This window comes from Cinclus cinclus, chromosome 1 (assembly GCF_963662255.1).
Source record: "Cinclus cinclus chromosome 1, bCinCin1.1, whole genome shotgun sequence".
Taxonomy (NCBI): domain Eukaryota; kingdom Metazoa; phylum Chordata; class Aves; order Passeriformes; family Cinclidae; genus Cinclus; species Cinclus cinclus.
Genome location: NC_085046.1, coordinates 82,505,532 through 82,524,255, shown reverse-complemented (window position 1 = coordinate 82,524,255; position 18,724 = coordinate 82,505,532). Strand labels below are relative to the sequence as shown.

General features: G+C 36.7%; 1 protein-coding gene across 1 annotated transcript in view; it reads right to left on the bottom strand.

Moving 5' to 3' along the window:
- The window catches only part of ABCA13 (ATP binding cassette subfamily A member 13), a 169,151-nt gene that overhangs the window by 88,525 nt on the left and 61,902 nt on the right, over nt 1-18,724 (bottom strand). The window contains 10 exon segments of the mRNA XM_062499970.1: nt 5,264-5,494; nt 5,887-6,044; nt 6,789-6,985; nt 9,292-9,510; nt 10,408-10,594; nt 13,355-13,492; nt 14,844-14,978; nt 16,034-16,103; nt 17,026-17,355; nt 18,557-18,671. Coding sequence (XP_062355954.1) covers nt 5,264-5,494; nt 5,887-6,044; nt 6,789-6,985; nt 9,292-9,510; nt 10,408-10,594; nt 13,355-13,492; nt 14,844-14,978; nt 16,034-16,103; nt 17,026-17,355; nt 18,557-18,671 — 1,780 coding nt within the window.

Genomic DNA, 18,724 nt, shown 5'->3' with positions numbered 1-18,724 from the left:
ACTAGAACTCTTACCAAAGAGTTCTAGTCCTACTAGTATGTGGGTATAACTTCAGCAAAATCTAATGTACAAAACCCTACAGAAATGAGAAAATACAGATTCAAGGGAATTCACAACATCTAGGGACACTCAGGAAAAGTCCCTAGATATGTGCAGTATCTAGGACAATAACATTACTGAGAGACAGTTAGAGCACAAGGCAATCATCAGAGACCGTCAAGGACTGGGCAACAGTGTGTGTTTTGTAGCAAAACATTACTGTGCATAACCCAGATGGGGTAGAGATGATAGGATCCTGTTACCTAAAATTGCCATGAGAAAAACTGAAATTATTTTTTTATAAAAGCTACAATCTAAAAAAATGCACCAGATTGAAATGGAAAGGATTGAATTTTCTTAATTAGGGGAACACATGTGAGAAGGGACTTAAAATTATAAAAACTGAGCAGAATTCACCAATTTAATAATAATGAGGTCTATTTAAATTGTCTATACACTTTGCCAAGCAGATTTCTGTTCAGCCTACTATTTCTTGCTTAAACCTGTTTCACAGTTCTTTCCACATTAAGCCTTTTGAATTTCATAGACATGTATTCCGTTTATCTGTACCTCAGCCTTGAAAAAGCTTGGAATGACTTTCATAGTGAGCCTTTTTCACACACTCCCCACTTCTTGTAACCTCAAACTAAAAACACAATTAACACTTTCTTATCTTAACCTGAACTGCAATTTAAACTGTGATCTAAGAACCTCAGATAAAAAGATAAAAATTAGCAGAAAATTCAGGTACAATGAGCACCTCAGAGAGAAGAACAAGCAAATTTTGGTTTGTCTTGATGAAAGTTTTCTTTTGCTCTTTCCTCTCTGTTTGGGTTGAGCTACAAAACAGATTATCCCCACAGTGCAACTTTCAGAAATCATTAACAAACCATTTATTTCTTCCCACAAAAGAACCTGATATCAGCTATAACAAAATATTCCTTGCTTCCAAGGAGCTCATATAATAGACAATAAAAACCGGTCAATGTGAAGTACTTTATAGCTCTTAAAAGATATTTCTTGACTTTCTAAGGTCTGACTGTTACAAAATCATATTTTGCTTAGTCAATATAATTGCCGTTTAACAGTGGTTATTGATTGCATTTATTACCTGCCAGCTTTCAGGGAACAACTTTGGCCATTAACAACTGCAAGGCCAGGAATTTCTGGTCTGATATTTCTGTGAGACCCTGGAGGCAGATCCTGACAGTCTAAAGCCACATTCTAATTTGTTTTCTTGGACCTGCTTGCTGACGGCTCTGAACACCAATTCTGTCAAGCAAACCAAGCTAAACTATAACAACTGAATCACAGAATCATGGAATTTCCTGGGTTTGAAGGGACCTTTAAGATCATCTAGTTTCAAGCCCTCTGTCATGGACATCTTGCACTGGCCCAGGTTCCTCAGAACTCCATGCAGCCTAGTCTTGAACACTTCCAAGGATGGGACATCCACAGCTTCTCTGGACAACCAGATTCAGCGCCTCATCACCCTCACAAAATAGAATTTCTTCTTAACGTCTCATTTAAACCTACTCCCCCTTATCCTGTACTCCATGCTTGTGTAAGAATTCCCTCTCTGTCCCACAGGCTCCCTTCAGGTACTAGAAGGCCACAATCATGTCACCTCAAAGCCTTGTCCTCTTCCAGCTGAACAATCCTAACTCTCCCAGCCTTTCCTCCCAGGAGAGGTTCTCCATCTCTCTATTCACCTTGGTTACCTCCTATGGACTAACTCCAACAGGTCCCTGTCCCTTATGTTCTGGAACCCCAGAGCTGGATGCAGCCCTGCAGGTGGGGAGAGGAGAGGAGAGGAGAGGAGAGGAGAGGAGAGGAGAGGAGAGGAGAGGAGAGGAGAGGAGAGGAGAGGAGAGGAGAGGAGAGGAGAGGAGAGGAGAGGAGAGGAGAGGAGAGGAGAGGAGAGGAGAGGAGAGGAGAGGAGAGGAGAGGAGAGGAGAGGAGAGGAGAGGAGAGGAGAGGAGAGGAGAGGAGAGGAGAGGAGAGGAGAGGAGAGGAGAGGAGAGGAGAGGAGAGGAGAGGAGAGGAGAGGAGAGGAGAGGGGCAGAATCCCCTCCTTCTCTTGCTGCCCACAGTGCTTTGGATGCAGCCCAGGACACATTTGGCTTTCTGGGCAGTGAGTGCACATGGCTGGGTCCTCTCCAGACTCTCATCCGCCAGCACCTCCAAGTCCTTCTGAGCAGGGCTGCTCTGGATCTGTTCTTCCCCAGCCTGTGTTGCTATTTTGGGTAAACCTGACCCAGGTGCGGCACCTTGAACTTGGTCTTGTTAAACCTCATAAGATTCCCATGGGCCAAATTTTTGATCTTGTCTATCTCTCTCCAGATGGCATCCTATCCTTCAGGTGTGTCAACCACTTGGTGAAACCTCAAAGTAACTACACCTCAGTGGCTAGGACACTGCTTACACTACAAAAACTTGCCTGCATATGTTTACTTCAGTGTCAAAATAGCTGAAGACACATTTTCATATTTAAATCTCAATAAGTCACTGCAGAGAGGATGTAGCTATACCTTAAAAAAAAAATAAACAAACCCAACAAATACCTTTTTAATATATCCTATGCCTGTTGTAGCTTCATTGAAACATACTCTGACACAGCTATAGAGGCAGGTCACCTGCATTGCCCAGTCCTCCCTGTGGTACGCAGTTTTCAAACATCTTCTTAAGAATGAGAATCATTAGGGACTTTATTGTACAGAAGATATGATAATTTGCCTGATGTTGCACCAGATATTGAGGACAGAAGTAGTATTAGCCTAACAATGTTATTAACAGAGTGAGTACCCTCCAAAACGCACAAGTATAGAAAAATCAGGATTAGGCACCATGACAAAGAGACAGTATGTTCTTGCTATATCTAAATTAAGTGTATTCTAGACCACAGCAGAGCATCCTTTCCCCACATGCCTTAGCATTTCCTACTTGTTCAGTTAGTCAGGAGCAGTGTTAATGACAGCAGGGTTGTGGGTTCAATCCCCATACGGGCCATTCACTTTAGACCTGGACTTGATGACCCTTTTGGGTCCCTTCCAAATCAGAATGTTCTGTGAAATTCTGTAATTCTGTGAAATTCTGTTTAATTTCTGTTTTGACTAGCAAGTCTATATCTCACCAAGGACTTGTCGTTGTTAAGGAAAAAAAAGTGCTTTTTGTCCTTGAGGAAACAAGTCTGGCCAAATGACAATACTACAGTGAAATAAATTAATGTGATTGTGCCATTACCAGAATAGGTTGGAGCACCCTGCATCTCACTAGAAGGTGCACATCATTTCAAGGAGGTATATGTCTTTCCCTTGAAAGTTTGGACATAAACTCTCAGGTCATTTCAAGGAAGAGAATTAAACCCACTACTCAATTAAGAAATTTTGACACATCTTATTTTGAAAAGATGTTACAATTGTTTTGTTCTCCCCTCAAAGAAAAAAAAGAAAGCAATAAGCTTTGAAATCTCCAGTGTTTCCAGAAAGTGAAACAGAATCCTCCAGAGAACTCTTAGTATGTGCCTAATTTAATTAACTACACTTCTATTCTCCTTTTGGTTCTACCAACACTTTCGATTACAAGTATTATAAAATGCAAGCCTAAATTTGAGCAAATATAATATTAGTGAGATTCAAAGGTGTCAGAAATTGATTTGCTAGAACTTTAAGATTACTTTGAAATGTGAATGGAAGTCCATTTTCCCTCAGTTAATATGATTTTTGGAGTGTGTGAGTATTCCTCAGAATGAAAAATAATAATGGTGAGTGTATAGAAAGGATGAAAAAAATTAAAACACATCTCTTCCTTTAAGGCCAGGGTTCTTTGTTTCCAGATTGAATGGCTTGAATATAGTAAATAGTGCTATTATGTGCTCTCTTTTTAGCTCCCAATGCAAAGAGGATTTTAATAAGAAAATAGAGAATTGAGGTTGTAACGACAACTAATAAGGAGATGCAGAGATGACAGAAATCCACCCAAATTAATGCATTAAATCTTCAAGATGAAGAATGATACATTAATATCTAATACCACATTTAAAGACGTTTTTAAACTTCCCCTTCACAAAGCAACTAAAAGCAAGCTCTCAACTGAGTCACAGATTCAGCTCACTGAGGAATCTTCCTCATATCCATGACAACTCCACATTTACTTTATGCATGTCAGTTCTGGAAAGTTTTGTGTTATCCCATGGGGATATAACCCAAAAGTATTCTCAACATGTACATTACCTCCAAATCTATAAGGTTTGGCAGTGAAAAATATTATTCTTTTACCAAGTTAATCATCTTATATAAGAAAACAGAAACTTTCCAACGAATTTTTAACTTACCTCAGAATTGCATCACAAGAATGTAATATACTTCATAACATTAAATAAAATGTTCATTAAACTGGCAAGCTATGTATGATAGTCATTGGACAGATACACAACATTTGTCTCCTATCGTCACTTGAAGTGAAAAAAAAGTATGTCTGAAGGAACTACAGTATTTGGATAGTGGTGGTTTAAGGAATCTTGTTATTTAGAAATTATAGATGGGGTAAAAAGAGTCCAAGAGAAATAACTTCTTGCTGATGTGGCTATTTACACAGAGCTAAATTCAGAATTATGAAGGTGCATAACAGAGTCTCTTCCTCTGATCCATTTAGTATATACAAACATTTACATGCATATATTTGTGTGTATATATGTTCACATATACATTTATCAAAGACACTCTCTATTGGTATACACGGAAAATATTATTTAGATACTTCATCCCACCTTTTGGCTAAGTCCTTAGCCTCAGAACTAATAAGTGGGAAAGTAATCTTAGCAATTATTTTTCTGTCCAAAGAGCTACCTGAGCTGAACCACCAGGCTTGAAAGTGCAAAGCTTGTTCCAATGCTATGGGTTTAGGACAGCACTGCTTCTCATAAAGTCAATGATGCATTACATTTCCCTTCAGTTAATGCAGAAACAAACAATTAAGGGTTACACAGTTCATCAGTCTTCACATTAGATTCTTGAAATAAAAAAATATAGTAGAGTAGGTGCTGAAATAACAGCAGAGCAAAATTATAAAGTATAGGTTTTACCTGATTAGGGAGGTTTTGTTTGTTTGCTTGCTGTTTTTTTTCTTTTTACATTCTTCTCACAAGAAATTTTGTGCAATATAAAAGGTACAATCAAGATTCTCTAACCAAGAAAATGTCATTACACAGAAAAGCTAAAAGTACCTCTTCCAAAGTCGTGTCAGAAATGCCATAGCCAGTCACATGTAGATGCTGTAGGCTTTGATCTAAAGCTTGAAAAAGACCTTTAAAAGAGGTCTTATCTGCCCCTTCTGGGATCATATAGGTCAGCTCAGTCCCACTGTTCTCTTTCAAGAAGGCTTCTGGAATGTGGGTCTGTACCAGAGATGTGATCTGAACAATGTGCTTAGGGTCCTGGATTTCAAACACAGAGGGCTATGAAGAAGAAAGATAATAATGCAGAAAAAAAAATTAAATATTACCAGAAGAATTGATCTTAATATTAGAATTCATTCAGGAAAAATTCCACTGATGAAACTACATTACAGCTGGGATACAGAAACTACCTCCCAGGGAATAAAGGACAGCGAGACAAGCCCCTTTTCAGCTAAATACTGATATTCACCATCTTCAAAGAAGACATTGTGTTCATCTAAATAGCAATAATAATACCACCCACCCCAAACAACCAAGGAAGCCGACAAAAACACGTTTTTCCGATTCTCTAATAATCCATGTCACACATTACTTCCTGGAAGGGCTATACATCCCCCCTAGAACATACTTGGCAGGCACTCTCCAGTTCAGTACAGTACATTTTAACATACCTTTTTTATGAGTGTCAGACTGTGTCCTTGGCCATATGTCTCCCTCAGATCCGAGGGGGAACCACAGCACCTCAGCTGGCCGCGCTGCAGGATGGCAATGCGATCACTGAGCACCTCAGCCTCATCAAGATGGTGAGTGCTAAAGATCAGTGTGCAACCTGCATGACAAAGATTGGCACATGTCTACAAAACCTGGTTTCTAGAGAAACCCCTCACAATAGTCCTTTAGCCCCAAGGAAACGTGTTTTCAGCCTCTTCAAAATCTTAACTACAGGACACAAACAAAATCTGCTGTCAGAATTACAAACTGAGTTAGATTCAGTTCTAAACTTCCTTTGACCTGTTTTATACATAGTAAGCAGAATTAATGCTTTAAAACCTCCAGCTTTTTAAAAAGCTTAATAAATTCCTTAAAACGACATAACAGCAGTGTCCCTTTCATTGGATCAGTCAGTCTGAATTATTACAGCTAATACAGTGCTCACCAGCTGAAGAGTTTGCTTCCCACAATCAATTTTAGAATTAGTATAGCCGACTGACTGATTAATATATATTTTCATTAGAAGTATATAAGCATCTATATACAAGTATATGCAAAATGGGAAATAGAAACCAGAAAGTAATTTTGAGAAGCTGAAGTGAAGGGACAAATTTCAGGACAGGACTTAGAACTAAGCTCAGCCTTTTTTAGATTGGGTGTCTTTCTGTACAGTAGCAGATAATTCTTGTAATGCCATTTAATTTGTCTGAAAGTCTCCCTGTTCAACTTAATGTTTCCTCAGAAATTAATGTGTTTAGTTTCTGATAATATTTTGGCTCCACCTCGACTATCCATTTTACACTTATTGAAAAAATATCTGGAAAGGAAAATAGGATGCAAATTATGCACATAAACTTTGTACCAGCTTTGTACTTCAGAAGAACATCCCAGATACTACGGCGAGAACATGGATCTACTCCACTGGTAGGCTCATCCAGAACAACTGTCTTTGAGTTTCCAATAAAGGAGATGGCAATTGACAGCCTCCTTTTCATTCCCCCAGAAAGGGCTCCAACAGGTTTATACTGATGTTGGGATAAATCCACCTCTTCCAGAGCCCTGAAATAGTAGCGCAGACCAATACCAATAGTAGGACCAGTTTTAAAAATGTTTTTCTAGTAACATTCTCTCCTCTCAGAACAGCTACTGAAAAGTCATTGCAAATGGAAAGCGATAACATCAGTACCTCTGTCTGATTATATACTTCAGTATTAAAAACAAATAGGAAAAAAAGTATCTCTACCTACAAAGTGTAAATGCTTATTATCATCAGATGCACAGATTCTAAATAAGTATTGTCAAGAAAAATATTTAATTATAGTGAATAAAATAAGTACTATTTTATCCAACAACTTCAGCAAACTCCAGATTATAGCCCCTTTAAACTTAGAAAAACTTTAAAAAAAAAATTAAAATTATAAAGACTGCTAGTTTGATAACTCAAGCAGTGCTTCAGGTTTTGCAAACTACTTGAACACTAGAGATGCCTGAGATTTTGTCATTTGAAGTAAACAAGGTGATACCACTCTCTGTTTTTCTTTCAGAAAAGACGTGTTTGCAAAATAAACTGCTTAGTGATCCCTGGGTAGAATAACACTATCTAATCTGATTCCTGTGCTAAGGACTAGGACATATCTTACAGATGCTTCCAGTTCAGCTCTTGCCCTCTGATGCTGATCTTCTATCTGAGCGTGTTATGGAAACATGATTGATAAAGGCAGTATTATAAGGCCTTTAACTTATTTTTCATCACACTGAACATCCAGTCACTGATGGAAACTAAGAGCCTATGTCACGAAGAAACTAAGTCACTAAAGAGCTACTACTACTACTATCAGCTTGGCAAGCAAGACACAAAAGGCTCAACAGTCCTAAGCAAAACTCCTGAATCATTTCAGTGAATTTGCAGTCTGTAAGCCATGCCATTCACCCTGAGAGAACTTCTCATTTTTAAGAAAACACATGCTGTTCTATAGATATATATAGTGAGGAAAATTATTCTTAATCTCTTTAGAAGCCCACTTTTTTGGTTAATAAAAAGCTTTTGTTTCCTCTTTTTCTTGCTTTTCTAATTTGCCTGAAGCCCTTTAAAGTATTTGTTGCCTTTAAAAATATTTTTTCTTAGTAGCAAGGCCTGCAGAGTTCTCATGTGTTCTCATGTGCCATTAGTATGACAGACTGCTGCTAGAATTCAGCAGCCTAAGTACCATAAGGTACAGAACATTATTTTGCATCCATTTTAAACCATTTAATAAGTTGGTTTTGTCTCTGTAGTTCTAGAGAATTCCTTCTGTTTTTTCTGGGGAGAACATAGTGTCCCACACCTGAGTTTGTTCAGATCAAAATTTAAAATTAACCAGATTTTATGATAGCTACCAAAAAGGAAAGCCACTTTGCCACAAATGCCTCTACATATGCCTGATTGTACACTTAAGGAGAAGTTCCATCAACTTGACATTTGTTTCCATTGAAGCTTGAAAGTGACCAGCTCTTCACAGAGCCTAGCACAAATCAGAAGGTAAACAGAAACTATTTACACTGACACACTGTTTGAAAAGCATGACTTTTATTCCTGAAGTAGAAAGTGCAGTTTGCTAATAATGAGCCATATCTCAGCTTGTGCAGTTAGTTTAACACGCACTAGGCAAAAATTAGATCTAGTTCTATATCAAATAAGTATCTGCACAAAAACACTAGCAGATGTTTTTAACCTGAGAAGTTAAAAGTCCTCTGAGCTCATGTCAGGACTCTGACTTGTTTTTCCTATTAGATTTTTCATTTTTAAACCTCTTCATTTTTTAAAAACATTTCAAGGTTGGATTTGGCAAAGGAAAATGAGGTGGCCTATTTAAAAATATTATAACAAGCATTGCCTTTAGCTGGATTTTCTGGTTTTCCAACATTTCTTCTGCTGCAGTTGAGGGAATACAAGATAATAAATACATGTAGTCATTGTTGATTTATCTAAAAACTCAGGACAAGCACAGCACTTTTCTTTCTATCTGCTTCTCCAGCAAGGAAAGAGATAAGGCAGACAACATGAGGCAGAACCCCTGCAATTTCCACGGGGCTAACCACCTCCACTCCAGTCAAAACATCATTATTTGATTGTTCTATATACCAGGTTTTAAACATTGACAGTTCCCACTACAAATATATTCAAGTAAGAGTTAGAAACTAGGAAATCTATTTTCCAATCATGATTTCAGAACATGAAATGTGATAAAAACTCACAAACCCCTGCAGTTTCCATTGTTTTTTTTTTTTCTTGCAGGTTTTGCACTTTCTCTTTTTTTATTTGGGTGGCTTGCAACAGTCATTACCAATTTACTTGACAGATTTCAAGAAACAGAAGGACAACTTACCCACTGACTTGCTCATTCAAGTGTTCTTTTGTCCACCCAGGAGCCTTCACTGACCCGTAGAGCAGGAGATGCTCTCGCACTGTCAGTGTGTTGAACAGGACATCGTACTGGGGACAGACACCCAGCTCTGTCCTGATGGCAGCCAGCTCAGTCCGTATGTCCTTCCCATCAACAATAATGGTACCAGAGCTTGGTGGATACAGACCAGTCAACAGGGATCTGATATAAGAAAAGAAAAAAAAAAAAACAATTCAGCAAGATAATGTACAATTAGCTCATCACTTGGATATCCTGAGGCACGTTCTAACATCCTTAGAGCAACATCAATTCAGTTGAGAATAGTTATATAAACATCACTGATAGTTTGGGTTTGGGTTTAGCTATTTTTGCTTTTGGTGGCTTTTGTGTTTTTTGGGTTTTTTTATTTGTTTGCTTTAGATTTTTTGGGGGGGTTTTTTGGTTGGTTAGTCCATTGGTGGGTTGTTTTGTTTTTTGAACATGACTCCAAGGGTTCTTCCTTTCCCTTCTTCCAGAACAAAATCCATTTTTTCCCTATTAATTCTAACAGGCAATTTTTTCCTTTTTCACATGTGTATTCTGTGAGGAGTATTTCCCAATTAGGTCCTATGAAAGCTGATTATAGCTAACAGAAAGGTAGAAATATAAACTTCTTAGTTGAGACATTTGTAAAGGTAATTTTTCATTTCATTACTTTCATTTCTGGTCAGCTGCCAAGAAATAAATCCCCTGCAACCTCTGGGGACAAAAACTCCACCACAAAACTCCGTACTCTCCATGTGATGAGTACATATAGGTTGCCAGAAAAGAACACTCCTTCAAGATGTGTTCAGCCCAACAACCAGATATGCCCAGGTACTACTTAAGCTGTTCCTGAGATATCACAACATGGTTTAAGCAGCACAGAGGACTCAGTTCTCTACTCATTACATTCCTTTTGTCATAGATCTACAACCTTCACTTTCCATGTGCTTTGGGGAGTTTATCATATATTTATTTGGGGAAAAAAATAGGCATAGCAAATAGTCACAAATTTTAAATTGAAAAATCATAGCAGAGATCAGAAGGGACAGTAAGAGCATTGAAAGTCAAACTTACATAACTGTTGTCTTTCCAGCTCCATTAGGTCCCAAGAGTGCTGTTATCTGACCCTTATGGAAAGTGAGGTTGAGGTCTTTAACAGCAGCTTTCTGACCATCCACATGCTCTTTGGTGAGGGACAGTAGCACAACACCAATGGTGGCTCCTTCAGTGCAAGGGACTTTCCAACTCTGAGGTGCTGGCTCTGTGTGAGGAAGAGCAGCAGAACAAGCAGGTTGCTGAATCTAAATGAGTGTGCGTGTGTTTGTGTGTGTGTGTGTATGTGTATGAAAGGAATACCAAAATAACTTAACTTCTACTACCATTTACAGATGCCTAGAACAGACATTCATTGTCTGAACACAAACTACACTGAAATGAAATGTCTATTAATATTTGCTAAGAATTTGGCCCATTTGCAGTTTTAAGAAGCAGTCAATAACAGTTATGCCAAGTTATGTTCATGTCTACATATGTCTTGATAGTTATAGAACAGCTGCTATATTTTATTTCTAGTAAAATAATACTTATAATGACATTATTTGAATCATTTTTTATGCCCAGAAGCATTAGAAAATTCTAACTCTGTAAGCCACTTCATATATGTCATCCAGTTTCAGGCACACAATATTGACATAACATTCATAGGCACAGACAGTTAATCTCAATTACCCTCAGTCAACTAAGCAAAGCAGATCTCTGAAATGATTCAGAGCAGCAGCCTAGTCTAAGCATAATTCAAAGTGCACAAGGTAAGCAGATATCCAACAGTCCTTTAACTGTGAGGTAACATCCTCAAGAAGCTGAAATGCCATATGACACCAATGAGGTTGCCTTCCTTTCCATGCCAGGTTTGCACTACTTTCCAAACATGAGCACAGTCAATCTGCAGAGTATTAAACATTATTCATGTTTAATATTGTATTGACTCGTTACTACTTAGTGATCTGGCAATAAGTTGGTTTATTTTCTTTTTAAGCAAAGGCAAGCCAGATTGGAATGTAAGACCAAAGAAACTTTTAAGCCTGAGAATGATGAGAAGAGAGAATTATTATTATTATGAATATACATGTACATAAGATATTTATGGTTTATAGTTATATTCTTTGCAATACTTTTACATAAATAAAACGCAAACATTACAAGAACAGAGAACTATTCTATACATAAAAAGCTTGAATCATATAAATCAAATTATAAATAAAATATACATAATTATTTCAAAGATTGGTTTATTTACACTGTGAATGAAGTTGTTTTGCTGCTTTCACACTCAATTTTAAGCTTCTGGGAAAATTTCTTTCTAAACTTGAGGTCACTGTCTAGCAAGGTACTACCAGCAGTTATGGCACTACTGAGATCTTCTACCCATGCACCTCTCTTCTAGGTACCTTTCTGCCATTTCCTAAATTTGCATCCTTTAAATTAACAAAAGAGCATTCAAGTGCAGAGTGGGCAGACAGTGTAGCTCAGGAAAGACTCAAAGGCAGAGCTCCAAATTACTTGCAAGCACTAAACTGATTATCCTGGGATTTCTCCAAACAGGAGCTCCAAGTGGGTATACAGCACCCCGGTCACTGCCATCCCTGCTGCAGTTGTAGTTCCAGCTGGTAGGACCTACACTCCCTGTTCCTCCCTCACACACCTCTAATTTCTTAAATGTTCTCCATGCCCCTGGGACCTGCCCTTACTTGGGCTGTATGGAACAAGTGAAAAAATCGCCTGGAAGAAAGTCACTTTGCTGCTCCAAGAAAATTCTTCATGGCTGCTTTTATCCCATTGTCAGGACAGTGGCACACAATTCTTTTAAAAGATGGCAAGCTTCTTTGCTGTATGACAGTTTTAGCATTCACACATAGGCAATTTGATATCAACCACATGGCATGAGGAAAAGCAACCAACCCACTGAGTATAGGCAATCACCTGAATAAATTGATCCAGAAACCACACTAATAGCTGGTCAGACTGAGAAATTTATGTCTTTGTTTTCCACAGATTATGTGGTGAACCCAGAGTGAAACACTGGAAATCTTCATTTTATGTAAGGACCAAACACAATTGTCTTGACAAAATGGAGTTGTTCCAAACTGCACAAATTCAGACCAAACTCATACAAATCATTTTTCCACAAGTGTTTGAATGAACCTCAAGACATTTTGAAGTCTGCTCTAATCTAGGAGACACCTGTATGTAAAACTTCTGAGTTGTTAAGATTTTTTACCTGCACTACAGACAACTGGATCATTTCTAAGATATTGCAACTTCCAAAAAAGCACAACAACACATCATGTTGTTTCTAAGGACCAAGATGATGAGAGTGACTTTCTCCTTCATTTCCAAAACCTAAACTAAATGTGGGAAAGTTCTTAAAGGAACTAGAAGTTGGGGGGGGGAGGGAGGTAAAAAAACTCTGAATTAATTGTAAGCAAGTGAACATACGTAGAAGAGTAGTGAAATTATCTGGAGCTGATAAAAATTAGTTACAATAACAGCTTTCTAGACAAAAGGCTAAGAAGAAGAGACAGAAAGAGCAGTGATTAGAGAAGAGGGAAATTAGAAACAGAATGGAAAGAAATGAACAAAGTTAATTTTTCCACTGAAACAAGAAGCAAATCTAAAAAGAACTTAATAAAGCCCAACGTGTTTCAGATTCAGTAAGAGTATGAAAGGGCTCAGTGAACTCCAGAAGATCCAAAGCAAAGAGGCAATACACTGGGACAGAATGAACCCAAGAGATACTAATTATATCTTGTAAGGAGTTTTCTTAAATAATTCTGTACAATTTCACAGAATGAATCAATAATTACAGGGGGTAGCAAAATGTAACTATATAATATTCATAGCATATACTATATAATGAAGGAGAGAAAGGGATCAGATCTAAACATATAATTCAGGACCAAGCAATGATAAAAGCAGATTGACCATGACTAGCACAACATTCAGGAAAAAAAAAAACACAAACCTTTTTCTTGGAAGTTTTCATTGAAGAAAAACATATTAGAATTCATATAATGTCTCTTGCTTCTCTCTGTACCATGCAAGTTCTTCCAGTAGGAAACAGTAAAGGGAAAGTACCATCGGTTCTTCAATCCAGATTTACCTAAATTAGAATTATGATATAAACCATTGAAAAATGTATAGACATTTAGTATCTGTTTGTAGACTAAAACTGTTCTATTATTGCTTACAATGAGCTGGTTAAGCCACTTAATTAGCCCAAATAATTTTCTTTGCCTGAAAATTTTTAATAAATTGTAAAAAAGTCATTTGGTCATAAAACCAGGTCCTTCCATGAAAAAAATCAAGCCTCGGTGGTGCTTAAACCTGTCTCCAAATCAGCTTCAAAGTGTAACAGTATCATAGACTTAAAATAATCTTGTAACTTTTAGGGAAGATAATGTGCCAAATAGCCAATTTTTTTTATTATAAAAATATTCCATCTCACCAGTTCTTCCATTAATATCTGCAAAATGCAAACAAATCAGCCACCATAAGAAACACTTATTGTGGCACATGAAAAGGGCAAAACCACACTCCCATATACAGACTAATCTTAGGCATTGCCTGATCTTTTCAGGCACTACTTACCCATCACACAATACATACTCTCTCTGTTTGGAGTGTCATTACATTGACACTGAAGGGAAAGTGTCAATTTAAGACAAAGTTTTCAAATCCAGTTGCACATTCCACCAACCCCTATCTTTCAAGGCAAAATTAATTTTAATTTTTAAAAAATACAAAGTAGCCAGGAAAAAAGGTGACATATGCAAATCTGAAGAAAGGTAAATGATCAGAGGAAAGGTAAAACAGAGTGAGGCATAAGCTATGATTAAAAATAGATCAACCAGCTCAATAAGACATAAAACTTGGTTCATTAAAAAAAAATTAAAACCATAGTATTACTTTCTGAAAATATACTTGAAAATCAATTTGTTTTCTCTATGCATTGGACTGTGGTCTGATTAGGAGCAAGATACAGTTATGGCACTGTCTGAAGTTTTTATGATGTGAAAACATGCTGTTGTTCACGTGTTTCAGCCCAGGTACTGACAGGAGATTCACTATTTTTCCAGGATTTTTTTCTACTAAACTAATCTCTCTTACTGTGAGGATCCAATAAATTCCTAAGTCTATCAAATATTTGGCCTACCCATCAGTAAAAAAAGATGGCTACAAAATCTAGTCTATGTGTTAGCACTACTCAGTATTTATGTATTTAGGAAGATGTTGTTTCCCAGTCCCTAAAGAAAGTCAGACAGTTTCGCACAACAGAATTGTAACTGAGAAAAAGACATTTTTGATTTATTTCCATAAAACCAGGAAAGACAATACCACAATAAGTGTTTCCTATGGTGGCTGAACTGTTTGCCTTGTGAAGATATTAATGGATGCATAATAATAGGTGACATCTTCAAAAACATTAAATAATAACAAGCCCATGATCTTACCAGGAATAATATTGCTGAAATACCAGCCACCTAAAAAATATAAAATGGAGTCAAAGAACATCATCCAGCACATCCATCCAAAGGTCATGTATCCTCCTTGTGCCATTGACTGGTGCACATTATCCCACTGAATTCCTGGTAGTAATAATAATTATTTTTTTAAAGGTCAAAGATAAATCAGCTCAGCATTAAAAATCACAAACACATCAACACCACACAATTCTGGGTATTTAAGCACTGGCACAAGACAAATCATAGTTAATAACAGTAATCTTAATGAACAGAAACAAAAAATTCAATGTCTCTACAAGTCTGTGTTTAGAACAGCAGGTGACTGCTGCTGGGAAAACGTACAGAAGCTGTTGTAGAAAGGGCTGTTTATGAAGTTTTAGCTGGCCCTTAATTTGGCAAAAGAAAATGAACCACAATGCTGACAAAATTAGTCACTGACCAAAAAATCAGGCTTTAAGCCACTCTGCTGATATAAAGAAATGATTACACAAAGTTTAATATAATTTCTAAAATACTAAATCTGAGGATTTAAATCTGTGAGTTCTAACTAAGAAACATTGTGCACATTGACTGCATTCAGAGGTAAACAGGAATGAACTCACTGAATAATTGCTTCATAAAATTATTACATTGCAGAAGACATGAAAGGAAAAAGGAAGGTGCGAACGCCAGTGCTGCTGAAAGCTACCATACTGCTAAATGGAAAATAAAAGTAACAAAGTTGTACATTTATTAAAAATGTTGCATTTTTTTTACTGAAAATGCTACTTTGTTTGCAGTACAGTGGGTCATGATATTGCTTCTACAATTATTTTCCCACAGTTGTCAAGGAAAATAGATTTTCCCGAAACACATATTACCCTTCCTTCAGTAAAGATAAGTCATTTTGATGAAGCGTCTGGTGGGAAATTTAAGTAATATTTTCTGCAATTGTCTCACCACTCTTACAAACTATTGTACCATTTTGATACTTTTTCAGTAGTTTGAAACATCCACTGTCATCAACATTTGTCTTGCCATAATAGTTTTAAAAAAAAGATTGCATCCCTTTAAATACCTGAACTTGATCTAGCTTATTAACTCATTAGAGATTTTTTTCAGAACAGATTGAAAAACATTTCCAACTGTAATTTTTGAAATAATAATTACAAAGCTTTTCTCCTAACTAAAGAGCTTACCTATTTCTTGGCCCTCAAAATATGTAATGAAAAATATTCCTTGCCCAAAGGCGGTTGTAGAAAGAAGACACTACAACATCAGAGAAAGAATATGTGAACACCAAATAAAAACACATATTGATGAGAAGTTCCATGAAAGAAAACATGTTGTGATACTAAAATCAAGCACAAACTAAACAGAACTCTTTTTTCCTCCACACAGGGTAATGGCTGCTATTTCATTTTATGTTTTAACCATTCTCCCCCACAAACCTTACCAGTACTTGCTCCACCTAACAGAGCTCCACTGACCTAGTTATTAATACTGGAAAACGTTATTTTGTCTGACCATCTGACACTGTAAAATGAACATTTTTGAAAAATGTATGAATTATTCCATCAGATTAATTTAGTGAGTTATTTTAAAAAAGTAAAGCCATAATGTGTGAAGTATGGCTTTCTTTACATGATGATGATGTATGATGTCACATTCAGGGATATCATATGTTAGGACAGTACAAAAACATAAAACAACCTACGGAATACATAGAACAGGAAAGGACTTGCAAGAATGCACACCAAAGAAACATATACCTCAGATTATATTGTTGGACAAATTTCTGAACCATTCTACAGTTATATTAACATAAAATCTATCACTAGTTATTTTCCAAACAAATAATGACTTTGAGAAGTGGCATGTCATCAGCTGATCTTGAAAATACACTAATGTTACAAATGTTTTGAGGACATTAGGAGAACTCATGAGTATGGGAATGCAATTTCCTGATATTTTCTGTAAATTTACAAATTTGCTCTGAAAAATTATTTTTCATGCCTTTCAACCTTCTAAATATTTTCTCATTTGCAGATTTATTACTATGATTTATTTCCAATAATCACAAGCAGAAACACGGAGGAAAATAAATACGTTATGGTCTGAAGTTTTGAAAGTATAGAAGTTCAAAATACAGTTGGAGGAGAAAAATTAGAAAAGAAGAAGAAATATTTACCATTGTAATCTGGCTGGTGAAACTCAGCTGGTTCTGCAAGACCAACAGAACTATGTAGGGTAAAAAGCTGATCATGTAGACAAGGCTGGCACACAGAGCTGCTGTGTCAGCACTGCTGAAAAACGCTCCCAAAAAATAGCTTAACATGATAACTGTTACTCCAAATTCCAGGAGAAAAAGGAAGATAAGGAAGCCATCGCTATAAGCAAAGATACCACTTCCTTTTAAAATGATGGCCAGAGCACAGCTGCTTACTGTGAGCACAATGACATTCTCCAAAAACCAAGCAAAGAAATGAATGGCTGGATACACACCCATTGTCTTCATGTACTGCAAGACAGCAGAGCAAAGAGAATTAAAGTTACTCTTAAACAAACTTTCTTTTTGTTCTTCTTTTTTAAAGAAAACCTGCTGTCACCAAGACACTACAAGCTTCCCAAAGGATGTAATCTTCCCCTCAAATTTCTTGTTTCTTTGCCCTTGTCCTGCTCTCTCTCCTAAATCAGACACATTATTGAGCAGGACAGTCTCTGAGATCGTCACACATAAGCACAAGGAGTCAACACGCTCAGCAAAACTCTCTTTTGCATAAGGTTTCAAGAACAGATGTCAGAACACTGGTTCTTCCAGTGAGGAGTTTGCCTTTATATACTCTGAAAAGTACTAGAATATCCACAGTAATGAATATACAAGTATTTTTTTTCCCAGCCTGTTGTTCTTATGAAAGAAATATACAGTTTGTAACCTTTATGTATTACCAGGCAAATAATAATTCAGCCAGGTATGAATTACATATCTTTTTCTAAAAAATGCTTTTGGATACAATCTAATAAAACCTCTGAAGAAGTTTGCATAAGTTCATCAAAATTAATATTAAGTTGATTTAATATTTTTTAGCATTAAAAAGTGTATCTTACAACAGACAGATTAGAGAAATTTGATAACTCCTCAATAATTCCCCAAATTAAAAATCTTACTCAAGCAGTAATTCTGCTGATACAGTGAAATCAGTGTAATTCTTTAACCAGTGTATTTATCCCTACAGAAAATGTATCCCAAGGGCCCTGTCCTTCCAAATGTTTAGCATCTGTGAAGACTAGCTGTTTATAGAAGCAAGTAATTGTCTCCCTTTCTTTTGGTATGTACTCTCCCTTATATTTCTGATAATTACACAGTATATAACAAACTCTTAACTTATTTTAGGTAGTTTTGTCATTACAACCTACCCGGAGCAATATATGAAAAAGAATCCAAAACAACAATCATTCTAATCACAAGACCTTCCCAAATAACACTTTCCAGCTTCAACTTTTGCATTTTGCTTTTTGTCTCAAGGACAATATTTGTATACTGATGCTCAAAAAATGTTGTGAATCTGGATTGGCAGCTAGAACTAGAACCTACTGCCCAGAGGAAATAAGCAAAAACAAAGCCATCTGGATTATGAGTACTTAAAAGCACCTCACAACTTCTGCATTTCAGTGCATTCAAATGAATAAATTTTCTTTTTAGAAGTCAATCTGCCTCTTACCTCTTCAAGGTGAATTTCCCTTTCATAAACCAGTTTGCGAACCATACCAGCAACTGAAACCATCCATGTTAACATCATCATAAGTGGAAAAAAAAACCCTATGTTGTTCAAGAATCTATGAAAGAACAGATATGAAGAGTTGTCAGCCTGCAAAGGTAAATTATTTTC